Genomic DNA, 15,008 nt, shown 5'->3' on the forward strand with positions numbered 1-15,008 from the left:
CATACATAGCAGTCACTGTATTTCAAAATAATTTATTGTATCGGAAACACTTTGATGCATTTCTGAGAAATGTGATAAGGCACTCTATAAATTCATGTCTTGCAGTTGTTTTAATCCTTTTTGTTTTACTGATGCTTTTCAGCCTCTAAATTAGATGATCCTTTTATACCTAGCATATTTACATTCCATTACAATTTAAAATCAACTAGTCACAGACTATTAAACCAATTAATTGCATCTTTGTGATAGCAGTCAGCTTTCCTGACTTGATTTTTACCTGTTGTTCTCCCCTCCTTCATTTTGTTCAGTCCTGTAAAGGTTGCACAACACCCAACTTCTAGTTCTGAAAAAAACATCTACGCTCAAAGCATTTAATCTGTCTTTTCTCTTCATAGATTCTGCTGGACTTTGTGTACTCCCAGCATTTTCAGTTTTTTCTTTATATCACTATTTAATCTGGGTATCATTTTCCAATCAGTGATGAAGGTACACTAACAGACTATTGTTTATTGGTATCACACAGCGAAAATGAAACCTCATTTCTTCACTCACTAAAATCAACAAATGTTTTCTCTTGTTTTTAAACTCATTTAGTAAAGGTATTATAAAACAAATATAGATTGCAATATTTAAGATACAGGTATAAAATATTGCCTTCTAGTTTCTAGACATGAATCTGACTTTAAGCATTATACTGCAATAGGCTGTTCTGATAAAAGATTATACTCAAAACATTATCCTCCCTTTTTCTTTAAAGATGCTGACTGATCTGTTGTGTACTTCCAACATTTTCTGTTTTTGCTTCATAATGTAGTATCAGCCTACTGAGTTACCTTTAGGCAATAGCTTTTAAATGCAGTTACTATTTCATTATATTTTGTAAAATAAGCTATTAAAATGCTAAAAGTAGGAGATTCTTCTGCTCACCTTCATAGCCATGAGTTCCTGCATTAGAACTGCATTCTCCAAATCAAGTCGTTGACTATCTCCTCGAGGTTTAACATCATAACTAAGTGGATCAATATGAATACTTTCTAGCTCTAACATAGTTAGCTTGACTGCCGCTCGGTCATTCTTGAGCTGCTGGACATAATCCTTTAATCTCTGCTCATCTTCTTTTGTAAATTCTGTATCACAGCTACTAGCAGTTGAGCTTGTAGTGCTAAAGAGACAACAAATATAATCAATGTATCAACAAGAAATTTTATGACTCCAAATAACTGATATTTTAAAGCATATCTTCCGACTGATCTAGGTTTTTTTTTAAACTTGGTTATTGCTGTTAGTTTAATCCCTCAGATTGTATTGTGAACAAATTCAAATATAATTTCTATTATCTTCTGATTGTTGCATATAGTGCACATGCATAAGATTAAAGCTCTGCTGAGGAACAGAAGCATTTGTGTCAAATACTTAGGCCTAGAAATTCAGTTGGTTGCGCCAGCCGTTAGCGCCTTAGGAGGAGATGTCGGGCGCTAGGCGGGTAGCGCCCGGGCGCAGCGAGAACTGCGCCTCGCCCCAACTTCACTCGAGATTTAGCGCCGGCGCAAAGTCTTTGTGCGCGCTCCGCTGCGCGCGCAGATCATGACGTCATTTCCTCGTGCAACGCCCTTTGTGCGCCCCAAACCGGAACTTCAGTGGCAACGCCCCATTGTGCGCCTGACGCCCCTAGCGACTGTGAAGTGGAACGGTGCTCAGCCGATGCGGGGCGCGCAAATTAAAGGGCACTCCTCCTGCAATATAAAAGGCTGCCATTTTGCAGCACTCCCTCTTGCGAAACGGATCTTTGGAGAGAGACCAAGGTAGATAGCTTTCTGCTTTGGCCCAACACTCGGACAGGTACTTCTGGCTTCAGGCCACAGATTTCCAGTAGTCTTTGCCTTCATTGACATCTCATTGTTTGCCAGCATATTATGGGGGCTGCAATGGGTGTCAACGCAGGCTTTCTCAATTACATCCAAAGGGCTCACAGACGCCGTGAGAGAGTGGCAGCCCTGGCTAGACGGAGAGGGGGCAACAGGCGTCGGCAAAGGAGGCCTTACCCACCCAGGGTATACCGCCAGCAGTTCTCCTATCTCAACATGTCTGAGCAGTGTGTTCGGAGGCTGCGATTCAGAAGGGACGTGGTCACAGAGATCTGCCACCTGCTTGGCGGTGATCTGCAGCCACAGCTGAGGAGCAGGACGTCTCTGTCGGTGGCAGTCAAGGTGACGGTGGCTCTCAACTTCTATGCCACCGGCTCCTTCCAAGCCGCTACTGGGGACATTGCCAACATCTCCCAGTTCGCCGTGCATTGCTGCATCCGCCAGGTGACCAATGCCCTTTTCCAAAGGAGACGTCAGTTCATCTCCTTCTCCATGGCCCTTGCCAAGCAGCAACAGCGTGCAATGGGCTTTGCAGCATTCGCGGGCTTCCCCATGGTGCAGGGCGCCATTGACTGCACGCATGTGGCTTTGCGGGCACCTCTGGAGAATGCCGAGGATTACCGCAACCGGAAGGGCGACCATTCGCTGAACGTACAGCTGGTGTGTGACCACAGGCAGCTCATCCTAGCTGTCAATGCCCACTTTCCAGGCAGCAGCCACGATGCCTTCATCCTGCGACAGACTTCTGTGGCAGACATGTTCCAGGCCCAGCCTCACCCACGCGGATGGCTTATCGGGGACAAAGGCTATCCTTTGTGTACCTGGCTGATGACCCCGCTCCGTGCGCCCAGCACCCCTGAAGAGAGATACAACGAGAGCCATCAAGCGACCAGGAATATCATCGAACAAACAATCGGCGTCCTGAAGCAACGGTTCCGCTGTCTCGATCGTTCTGGTGGAGCCCTACAGTATTCGCCGGAGCGAGTCTCCCATTTCGTGGTCGTTTGCTGCATGCTGCACAACCTGGCTATCCGCAGGACTCAGCCACTGCCACCACAGATTGGAGGGCCACCTGAGGAGGAGGAGCAGGAGGAGGAGGAGGACCAGCACAGGAGGGAGGCACAAAGTGCAAGGGCTGCCCGTCGCCGGCTTATTGAACGTCGGTTCTAGGCCCCCTCTCAGGGACTGGCTTGTGCCAATGTCAGCAGATGAATGTAGCCGCTCCACAAGCCCTCAGCCGAGCAGGGCAACCAGGACTTAACCAAAAAACCATGCACACTGCAATTTAACAACAATAATTTATTGAAAACCTCCGCCCTTCCCACATTACATGCTCATGTGGAGAAGCCCCCTCCAAAAACACAAAACTACCAGTCTCGGCCTTACAAAAAGAAAGAAAGACACCAGTCTCGGCCTTACATAAAGAAATAAAGACACCAGTCTCGGCCTTACACAAAAACAACTGCACCAGTGTCGGCCTTACAACAAACACCAGGCATTTGTGCATACCTCTACTTTTTGGCCTGCGAGGGCGATGCCTTGCGCATCCTTGCCTGGCCCTTGCCCGCCCTGCTGCTCCTCCTCAATGCGAGCCCAGTGGCTGCAGCAAGGCTGGAGGAAGACTGCTGAGGGGCAGATGGCGAGACGGCAGATGCCCTTGGGGGTCGGCCTGCACCAGCTCTGGCCTTGGAGTGGCCGGCTGCTGACTGCTCCAACTCTGGCTGGGCGGCAGCAGTCTGTCCAGCAGCTCGTGGCAGCTGCAATGGTGGAGTGGCAGTGTCGGCTGCAGGAATGGTGGCAACCTGGCAGATCGCAGGTGCTCGCTGGTCGCCTGAGACACTGGCACTCGCACGGGCCAGCACTGCAGCATGCGCAGCAAACAGCTGAAGGACAGGCTGCTGGGCTGCTGCTGCGCGGCGAGTGCCCTTGCGATGCCTGGCTGATCCAGCGAGGGTGGCAGCAGTTAGTGCCCGTGTGGCCCTGGTCTGTGTCCGCATGACACCAGCCAGTGAATGGACGGCACGACTGAGCACTTGGCTAGAAGCCGACTGTGCTGCCGCGAAGTCCTGCAGACTCCTGGCCTGTGCTGCCGCGATGTCCTGCAGACTCCTGGCCTGTGCTGCATTGAATTGTTCCAGACTCCTGGCCTGTGCTGCACTGAATTGTTGCAGACTCCTGGCCTGTGCTGCCCCGAATTCCTGCACACTCCTTGCCAGTGACTCTATGGAGTCAGGCATCCTTGCCACTGCAGCCATGAGCTCAATGTGCCTGCGCACAGCCTGGACGGCCATTTCCTCTAGGAGGCGCACCTCCTCTGCGCTGACCGTCGCAGGACTGGAGGCCGCACTCACCCTCTGGGGAGAAGTCCGCCGAGCTTCCCTACCCCTCCCGCGTTGCTGCAGGCCGCTGGGCCCCGGAGCTTCACTCTCCTCCGACCCTTCCCCCCGGCTCCCCTCCAGGGAAGACGTGTCCCCTACATCGCCATGGGCTGGCGCGGCTGAGGGTGGCACTGATGGGCCGGCTTCCTCTTCCTCCTCCTCGTCTTCCGAAGGGCTGACAGTGGCAGCTTGAGGGCCCGCCTCCTCACCTGGCGATTTACCATCTGAAAGCAGGAAGGCACAAGAGTAGCTTTAGAGTGAGGACAGGGCGGCAGCGAGGGAGGCATGAGTGGTGCCATTCACCGCATTGGTCGGACAGTGGCAAAGGATGCTGATCTGATGCGCAAGTGGAACGAGAGAGGTCCAAAAGGTGATGCCCTTACCATTGGTGCCCAGAACAGGGTCGGCATCTCCACTGGCGACGGGGCCAATCAGCCGGACTCCCATAGTGCGCTCCACACGCTGGTCGAGGTCGGAGAGCTCTTTGAGGTCAGGACGGCCTCCGCCGGTGTCAGTGCGGTTGCGCCGGTTGTGCGCAACCTTGGCCTGCAAGAGAAAGGACGGCCTCTAAGTACAGTGTGTAGCCCTGATCTTGTCTGCACTGCCTCCCATGGTCGAATAGCTTGGACAGTGTGTAAAGTGCTGAATGTGCACTTGATTTTCATGCCAGTCCCATAGCTGCTGAATGAGGGCTGGCCATTAGGGCTTTCAGGTCCCTTTGCCCATAAAGTGAGGTGCACATGCAAGGATGAGGAGGACACTGGAAAGGGTACTCACCCTGACAACCCGAGTGAGGTCATTGAACTTCTTCCGGCATTGCACAGGAGTCCTGGCAACCATGCTGTTGGAAGACACCCTGTTGGACACCTCCCTCCAGGCTTTCCGGTAGGCGCTGGGCAGCGGCCTCTTGCCACCTTCTGGGAACAAAACATGGCACCTGCGCTCCACTCCGCCAACCAGCACCCTCAGGTCTCCGTCGCTGAAGCGCTGCGCTCTCTCCCTGGCCTTCTCCATAGTCCTGGGCGTTGTACAGGTGAAGCTGAAGTGGTCAGGCCTAGGTTGAGGGCTGCAGTGTGCAGGGCGTGGCAGGCAAACAAATTGACCCTCCCCCTTTAAGAGATGACCGGCGCCAGAGTGTCTGCCGTCAATCAAGAACTCGCCGCACCTGCGCTGCGCCCGGCCTCGGGGGTATCGCTCAGCACCGCCGGCTTAGCGCCTAAAGATAGTCGTGCATCGCCTGTTTTAGCGCAGCAGCAACCTCTTGGGGCGTTGCAACTGAATATTGGCGAAGGGGGCGCGACTTTGCGCCAGGCGCAAAATTTAGCGGCCGCCCGACTTTACCGCCCCAAAAGTGGCTACACTGAATTTCTAGGCCTTAGTGTTAAAATATTAATTGAGTCATATAAAACTTTTAAAATCAGCTTACTATATTTTCAAAGACATACTATGACTGCAAAACACCTGTTTTATCCAAGCTCCTTCACTAAAATTGAGTTTTTTAAAAAACTAAAGTTCCTTAATGAAGGCAGAGTGATTTCACTTAATCAAGAACATATCCATAAAATGAATGAAAAAATAAAGATCGACACAAGAAATATAAGTGTGCATAGGGAGGGGGGGATAATATTGTGCTATGGTAAAATTACAGCACAGGAATGTATAACCCATTGCAGGTAGTTATCAAGAGTAGTTACTTTACAGCCAAGACCAGTAACCTTCATTCATTGTCAGTTCCTCAAAGTACATCTAAATAGCTAGCCTCCATTCCTCTGTGTCCCTTTCACTTTGATATACCTATCAATTCATCCAATGAAAAGCGACGAGTTAAGAAAGTAACTATAGGTTTTTATTGGCTAAATAACAGAGCCCACCCTCGTGGGTGATCGGATCCAACAAGGAGGAATGCCAGCCAGTCGACTACCTTTATACCTGGGCAGGTAGGTGGAGTCATGGGCGGAGTCAGCAGTGGTCAGCCCAGGTATAGCAGCGTGACAAGAGGCGACCTCGTATAGTGATACAACAGTGTGAACAGTGATAACCATAGAGTAACGATATACCAGTGATAACTATAGTGTAATGATAGTGAACGATAAAAGTGGTTTACCACATTCACCCCTTGTTTAGATTTGATTCCGGCGGGGTGAAGTGTACTACCAGTTCTGGTATGTCAGTCTGTCCGGAGGCCTCGTAAGCCTTTCTGATCGTCGCAGCGGCGGTGTTGCATTATCCGGTGTTAATGCTGGTGTCTGCGTGGTCGGCGAAGGCTCGTGGGGTTCCGGCATGCCATCTACCTGGGCTGGAATTGGGGGGGTGGTGGGGGGGGGGTGAAGGTGGTGTCTCCGGAGTGCCCGAGGGTGCGAGGTCTCGTAAGGAGACTGTGTCCTCCCGCCCGTCTGGGTATGCCACATAGGCGTACTGGGGGTTGGCGTGCAGGAGGTCCACCCTCTCGACCAGGGGGTCCGTTTTATGGGCCCTCACGTGCTTTCGCAGCAAGACGGGCCCCGGAGAGGTCAGCCAGGTTGGTAGCGTGGTTCCCGTAGTCGACTTCCTGGGGAAAACAAACATTCGTTCATGGGGGGTGGCGTTGATGGCAGTGCAAAGTAGTGACCGGGTGGAATGCAGCGCTGCCAGGAGGACTTCCTGCCAGCGGGAGGTTGGGAGGCCCTTAGACTTTAAGGCTAAGAGGACGGCCTTCCATACCGTCGCGTTCTCTCTTTCCACCTGGCCGTTCCCTCGGGGGTTGTAGCTGGTGGTCCTGCTTGCAGCAATACCTCTCGCTAGTAGGAACTGACGGAGTTCCTCGCTCATGAAGGAGGAGCCCCGGTCACTATGTATATAGTTTGGGAACCCGAACAAGGCGAAGAGGTCGTTCAGGCATTTAATGACCGTGGTACTGGTCATGTCTGGGCAGGGGAAGGCAAAGGGGAAACGGGAGTACTCATCAACAATGTTGAGGAAGTACACATTACGGTCAGAGGACGGGAGGGGCCCCTTAAAGTCGATGCTCAGGCGCTCGAAGGGGCGGGTGGCCTTGATCAGGCTTGCTCTGTCCGGCCTAAAGAAGTGCGGTTTGCACTCGGCACAGGTCTGGCAGTTCCTGGTCATGGTCCTGACCTCCTCGATGGAGTAGGGCAGGTTGCGGGCCTTAATGAAGTGGTAAAGTCTGGTGACCCCGGGGTGGCAGAGGTCGTTGTGGAGGGTCTGAAGTCTATCACTTTGCGCGCTGGCGCATGTAATTCGTGACAGAGCATCGGGGGGTTCGTTCAGCTTACCTGGCCGGTACAAGATATCATAATCATAGGTGGAGAGCTCGATTCTCCACCTCAAGATCTTGTCATTCTTGATTTTGCCCCTCAGCTTGTTATTAAACATAAAAGCGACCGAACGTTGGTCGGTAAGGAGGGTAAATCGTTTGCCTGCCAGGTAGTGCCTCCAGCGTCGTACCGCCTCCACAATCGCCTGGGCCTCCTTCTCGACCGACGAGTGTCGGATCTCAGGGCCCTGTAGGGTCCTTGAGAAGAAGGCCACCGGTCTCCCCTCCTGGTTAAGGGTGGCGGCTAGGGCGAAGTCGGATGCATCGCTCTCGACTTGGAAGGGGGTGGACTCATCCACTGCGTGCATTGTGGCCTTGGCAATGTCTCCCTTAATGAGGGAGAAGGCTGCGCACGCTTCCTCCGTAAGGGGGAAGGATGTGGACTTCATGAGGGGTCTGGCTTTGTCCGCATAATTCGGCACCCATTGGGCATAGTAGGCGAAGAGCCCCAGGGTTCTCTTCAGTGCCTTTGGACAGTGGGGGAGGGGTAGCTCCATGAGGGGGCGCATTCTTTCGGGGTCGGGGCCGATGACTCCGTTCTCTACTACACAGCCGAGGATGGCAAGGCGCGAGGTGTTAAACACACATTTATCCTTATTGTAGGTGAGGTTCAGCCGTTGGGCCGTACGGAGGAATCTCTCCAGATTAACATCGTGGTCCTGCCGGTCGCGGCCGCAGATGGTGACGTTATCTAGGTAGGGGAACGTGGCGTGCAGCCCGTTCTGGTCAACCATCCGGTCCATCTCCCTTTGGAAGACCGAAACCCCGTTGGTGACGCCGAAGGGAACCCTAAGGAAGTGGTAGAGGCGGCCGTTTGCCTCGAAGGCTGTATACTGGCGGTCCTCAGGGCGGATAGGGAGTTGGTGATAGGCCGACTTAAGGTCGATGGTGGAGAATACCCGGTACTGCGCAATCTGATTGACCATATCAGATATGCGGGGAAGGGGGTATGCGTCCAGCTGGGTGTACCTGTTTATGGTCTGGCTGTAGTCGATGACCAGGCGGTTTTTATTGCCGGTCTTAACGACCACGACCTGGGCACGCCAGGGGCTGGTGCTCCCCTCGATGATGCCCTCCTTCAGGAGACGCTGCACCTCAGAGCTAATGAAAGCTCTGTCCCCGGCGCTGTACTGCCTGCTCTTGGTAGCGACGGGTTTGCAGTCGGGGGTGAGGTTAGCGAACAGGGAAGGTGGCGGGACCTTGAGGGTGGATAGGCCGCAGGTGTTGCGCGGTGGGCGGTTTAAAATCTGCTGGTTGTCGACTGTGAGTGGGGGGAGGGGTCCGCCGTATGCTAGCGTGACGCTTTGGAGGTGGGATTGGAAGTCTAGGCCTAGTAGGATGGCAGCGCATAGCTGGGGCAGGACGAGGAGTTTAAAATTTTTATACTCCGTACCCTTAACCGACAGGGTCGCAACACAGTAACCGCTGATATCTGTGGCGTGTGACCTCGATGCCATCGAGATCCGGTTGCGCGTTGGCAGGACAGGGAGGGAGTAGTGGCTCACCGTGTCTGGGTGGATGAAGCTCTCCGTGCTTCCGCTGTCGAACAGGCAGGTCGTGGCGTGGCCGTTTACTTTGATGTCCATCATCGACTTGGACAGGTGATGCGGGCGGGCCTGGTCCAGTGTGACGGAGGCTAGTGTATAGCTGAGCGAGTTGTTGTAGTCTGCGGTTGAGGCGGTAGTCGGGTCTAGAGGCACGGTGGCGGTCGGGCGTGGTGGGTAAAATGGCGTCTCCCACGAGGTTGGACAAAATGGCGGAGAAGATGGCTGCCCCCATAACTCACATGAGGCACTGCTGGTGTCGGTTGCCTGTATCAAAGATGGCCGCCCCATGACTCACATGTGGGGATGCTGGCCTCTGTTGCCTTGAAGGAAGATGGCCGCCCCCACAGCTCGCATGAGGCACTGCTGGCCTCTGATGATCCACCTCTGCAGGCCTTAGCGAAGTGGCCTTTCTTCATGCAGTTTGAGCAGGTAGAGTTCCTGGCTGGGCAGCGCGACCTCGGGTGTTTCGCCTGGCCGCAGAAGAAGCAGCCGGCGGCCCGATCGCGGGGGTCCGATGTTGGAGCCGGTACCGGGGGTGGCGGTCTCGATCGGGTCCGGGACGCCGATGCTGAGGTAGATCCCAGGGGGGTTGCTGCGGGGGGTATCGTGGTCGGGGTCGGTCCCAAGTCCCAGGGTCGCGAGTTACAGTACCTTGAGTATGCCTCGAGGTCCCGATGGGCCACCTCTAGAGAGAGAGCGAGGGCTGCAGCTTTGTCCAGGTCGAGGTCCCTTGCTTCTAGTCTTTGCCGTGAGTAGTCGGACCGCAGGCCTTTCACGAAGGCATCGCGGACATTGTCTTCAGTATTTTCTGCCGCCGTTACCGCTTTAAAGTTACAGTCTCTGCCGAGTGCTTGTAGCACCCGTAAAAATTCCTCCACGGGCTCTCCTGGCTGTTGCGGGCGGGATCTTAGGAGGTGTCTGGCATACATGGAATTTACCGGGGTTTGGTACTGTCTTTTCAGCCAGTTGATGGCGTCCTCGTATGTTTTAAGGTCCCGGATGAGTGCGAATACTTTAGGGCTCACTTGGGCGTTCAGAACTCTTAGCATGGATTTCTGAGGCACGCCGGATTCTCCCAGGTAGGCTTCGAAGCAGCTCAGCCAGTGTTCGAAGTCGAGGGCTGAGTTTGCTGCCTGTGGGTTTAGGTCCAGGTACGGTAGTCTGAGGGCTCGCAGCCAGGCCGGCTGCTGTGGCTGTTGTAGCTGGGCGTCTGGCTGGTCGCTTGGCTGGCCATTTGACTGCTCAAGTGTCGACATTTTAAAATTTAGCCAATAAAATTGATATACCTATCAATTCATCCAATGAAAAGCGACGAGTTAAGAAAGTAACTATAGGTTTTTATTGGCTAAATAACAGAGCCCACCCTCGTGGGTGATCGGATACAACAAGGAGGAATGCCAGCCAGTCGACTACCTTTATACCTGGGCAGGTAGGTGGAGTCATGGGCGGAGTCAGCAGTGGTCAGCCCAGGTATAGCAGCGTGACAAGAGGCGACCTCGTATAGTGATACAACAGTGTGAACAGTGATAACCATAGAGTAACGATATACCAGTGATAACTATAGTGTAACGATAGTGAACGATAAAAGTGGTTTACCACACACTCGTTCTGTTAAAGTTGGTGCCAATGCTAACCAGTTGAACATGAATTTCATTACTACCAGGCTGCTATATGCACCTTAGTTTGAATAGAACAGGTATCCGATCAGAAGAGATGTGTTATAGGTAGCAGTTGTGAATCAGTCCGTATATAAATCAGCAAGATAGGCCATTAAAACCAAACAAAATTAACTAGAAGCAAGGCCCTAGGAAAGCAGACTGAAAAAGAAAAAAATGCACAGTTAAAATGTAAGAGGATTTTTTTTAAATAAATTTACTTTTGGGATGTGGTTATCATGGCAAGGCCACCATTTATTGCTCATCCCTAGCTGCCCTGAGAAGGTGGTGGTGAGCCGCCTTCTTGAACCATTGCAGTGGTGAAGGTGCTCCCATAGTGCTGTTACGTAGGGAGTTCTAGGAATTTGATCCAGAGATGGTGAACAAAGAATGATATACGTATGTCTATGTCAGAATGGTATGCGACTTGGAGGGAAACGTGGAGGTAATGGTGTTCCTATGCACTTGATGCCCTTCTTCTTCTTAGCGGTGGAGCTCGCGGGTTCAGGAAGTGCTGCCAAAGAATCCTTGGCAAGTTGCTGCAGTGCATTCTGTAGATAGCACATACTCATAAAACATAGAAGATAGGAGCAGGAGTAGGCCATTTGGCCCCTCGAGCCTGCTCCGCCATTCAATGCAATCATGGCTGATCATCCAAATTCAGTACCCTGTCCCTGCTTTCTCCCCATACCCCTTGATCCCTTTAGCTGTAAGAAATATATCCAACTCCTTCTTGAATATATTTAATGTATTGGCCTCTACTGCCTTTTGTGGTAGAGAATTCCACTCTCTGGGTGAAGAAATTCCTCCTCGTTTCTGTCCTAAATGGCCTACCCCTTATCCTTAGACTGTGACCCCTGGTTCTGGACTCCCCGACCATCGAGAACATCCTTCCTGCATCTAGTCTGTCCAGTCCTGTCAGAATGTTATAAGTTTCAATGAGATCCCCTCTCATTCTTCTAAACTTCAGCGAGTACAAGCCCAATCGACCCAATCTCTCCTCATATGCCATTCCTGCCATCCCAGGTATCAGCCTGGTGAATCTTCGCTGAACTCCTTCCATGGCAAGAACATCCTTCCTCAGATAAGGCGACCAAAACTGCACACAATACTCAAGATCTGGTCTCACCAAGGCCCTGTACAACTGAAGCAAGACATCCTTGTTCCTGTACTCAAACCCTCTCGCTACGAAGGCCAACATATACCATTTGCCTTCTTAACCGCCTGCTGCACCTGCATGCTTACCTTCAGCGACTGGTGCACAAGGACACCCAGGTCTCGTTGCACTTCCCCTTCTCCCAATCTATTGCCATTCAGATAGTAGTCTGCCTTCCTGTTTTTGCCACCAAAGTGGATAACCTCAAATTTATCCACATTATATTGCATCTGCCATGCTTTTGCCCAATCACCCAACCTGTCCAAATCATCCTGGAGTTTCTCGGCATCCTCCTCACAGCACACATGCCCACCCAGCTTTGTGTCGTCTGCAAATTTGGAGATATTACATCTAGTTCCCTTGTCTAGATCATCATTAATATATATTGTGAATAGCTGGGGTCCAAGGACCGATCCCTGCGGTACCCCACTAGTCACTGCCTGCCACTCGGAAAAAGACCCATTTATTCCAACTCTTTGCTTTCTGTCTGCCAACCAGTCCTCTATCCAAGTCAATACCTTGCCCCCAATCCCATGTGCCTTAACTTTACACGCTAATCTCTTATGCAGGACCTTATCGAAAGCCTTCTGAAAGTCCAAATACACCACATCCACTGGTTCTCCCTTATCCAGCCACGGAACGCCGGTGATGGAGGGAGTGGATGTTCAGGCTAGTGGATAAGGTGCCGATTAAGCGAATTACTTTGCCCTGGACAGTGTTGAGCTTCTTGACTGTTGTTGCAGCTGCACCCATCCAGGCAACTAGAAAGTATTCCATCACACTCCTGACTTGTGCTTTGTAGGTGATGGAGAGGCTTTGTGGAGTCGGGAAGTGAGCCACTTGCCACAGCCTTTGATCTGCTCTAGTAGCAATGTCAATTATGTGGCTGGTCCAGTTAAGTTTCTGGTCAATGGTGATCTCCAAGACGTTGCTGCTGGGGAACACGGCGATGGTAATGCTACTGAATGTCAAGGGCAGGTGGTTAGGTTCTCTTTTGTTGGAGATGGTCATTGCCTGGCATTTGTGTGGCATGAATGTTACTTGCCACTCATCAGCCCAAGCCTGGATGTTGTCCAGGTCCTGTTATAAGCAGACTACTTCATTATCTGAGGAATTGTGAATATAGCTGAATACTGCAATCATAAAACAGCCCCATTTCTGACCTTATGATGGAGAGAAGGTCATTGATGAAGTAGCTGAAGATAGTCTGGCCACAACACTACCCCAAGGAACTCCTGGTGAGATGATTGACCTCCAACAACCACAACCATCTTCTTTTGTGCCAGGTATGAATCCAGTTCTCCAGGATGATCCTAGGGTAGTGGACAGTTTTGACAGAGAGCGAGACCCAAAAGCACTTAATGTGGCCCAACCAGATCTTGTGATGGATAAATAAACAAGTTATGCAACAGATATGCTCAAATTTGCACCCCATAGACCTGAGAGAGCAAAAATGGGGGCCATACTAGGAGGCGGGAATGATTGGGTAGGATGCCCAGAACTACAGGAATGCTGCAACTATGAAGGAATGAATGTTTTGAACAAATTTCACGTCACTTATTTGTTTTATATTCAATGCTCTTATGTATAAAACCCAAGAAAAATTATAGTGAGGCGAACACATACAGGAAGAAAATTGCAAGAAAGAAATCTCTATCAACATGAAAACAAAAAATATTTAGGTTAATCAGCATCTAAAGAAGGTTAACATTTTAGATTTCACCCATCATCAGAACTTATAGTTCCCTTGTGACCCTTTAAAAAAGCTGCCAAGAGAAGACCTTGAGTTCTGGTCTCTTAAGTTTCTCCACCACTGCGTTAGGCTGGCTGGTCTGTACTTACCTGATTTATCTGTCCCCCTTTTTGAACAGTGATGTAATATTTGCCAGTCCTCTGACACCACTCCCGGCCGTATACAAGGAGGATTTAAAGATTGTGGCCAATGTCTCCGCTATTTCCATCTTACTTCCCTCAGCAACCTTGGATGCATCCAATCTGGACTTGGTGACTTTTCTACTTTGAGTGCTGACAGCTATTTAAGTACCTCCTCTTTATCTATTCTATCCTATCCATTTTCTCCACCCCCTCTTCCTTTACTGCAACATTTGCAGCATCCATTCTTTTAGTAAAGGCAGATGCAAAGTACTCATTTAGTACCTCAGCCATGCCCTCTGTCTCCACAGGAAGATTTGTTTTTTGGTCCCGAACCATCCCCACCCTTCCTTTGACTATCCGTTTACTCTTTATATGTTTATAAAATACTTTAGTAGTCCCTTTTATGTTACCCGCTAATCTTCTCATAAATTCTCTTTGCCCATATTTCCTTCTCCAGTTTTCCTCTCTTTGCCCATATTTCCTTCTCCAGTTTTCCTCTCTTTGCCCATATTTCCTTCTCCAGTTTTCCTCTGCGCTTGCTGTATTCTGCTTGATTCTCTACTGTATTACGCACCTAACAGTTATCATAAGTCTCCTTTTTGTTTCATTTTAATGCCAATTTCTTCAGTCATCCAGGGAGCTCTAGCTTTGGATGCCCTTCCTTTCCCCTTGATAGGACTATATCTAGATGGTACCTGAATTATCTTCTCCTTGAAGGCCTCCCATAGCTCACTGTGTCCAGTTCCATTCACAGTTCCTCAGATAATGAAGCAGTCCATGCCTGCATGCAGCAAGACCTGGACAACATCCAAGCTAAGGCTGATAAGTAGCAAATAACATTTGCACCACACAAGTGCCAGGCAATGCCCATCTCCAACAAGAAAGAGTCTAACTACCTGCCCTTAACATTCAATGGCATTACCATTGCTGAATCCCCCACCATCAATATCTTGGGGGGTTGGGGGGGGGGGGGCGGAAAGAGTCGCTATTGACGCCCAGAAACAACTGGACCAGTCATAAAAATGCCACGGTTACAAGAGCAGGTCAAAGGCTGGGTATTCTGTGGTGAGTGGCTAACCTCCTGACTCCCCAAGGCACAAGTCAGGAGTGTGATGGAATACACTTCACTTGCCTGGATGGGTACAGCTCCAACAACACTCAAGAAGCTCGATACCATCCAAAGTGTTGAGAAGCTTTGGTAAAGAGATGCGTTTGCTGG

General features: G+C 50.8%; 1 protein-coding gene across 3 annotated transcripts in view; it reads right to left on the reverse strand.

Annotated features, from left to right (window-relative positions):
• Window positions 1-15,008, reverse strand: part of mcc (MCC regulator of WNT signaling pathway) — a 450,686-nt gene that overhangs the window by 33,504 nt on the left and 402,174 nt on the right. For all 3 annotated transcript variants that reach the window (XM_085987123.1, XM_085987125.1, XM_085987131.1), the window contains one exon: window positions 928-1,162. In XM_085987123.1, the coding sequence (XP_085843249.1) occupies window positions 928-1,162 (235 nt within the window). The remainder of the gene's footprint in view (window positions 1-927; window positions 1,163-15,008) is intronic.

The sequence above is a fragment of the Somniosus microcephalus genome, chromosome 1 (assembly GCF_052327205.1).
Source record: "Somniosus microcephalus isolate GS21.2 chromosome 1, FLI_Smic_1.0, whole genome shotgun sequence".
NCBI classification, from domain to species: Eukaryota; Metazoa; Chordata; class Chondrichthyes; order Squaliformes; family Somniosidae; genus Somniosus; species Somniosus microcephalus.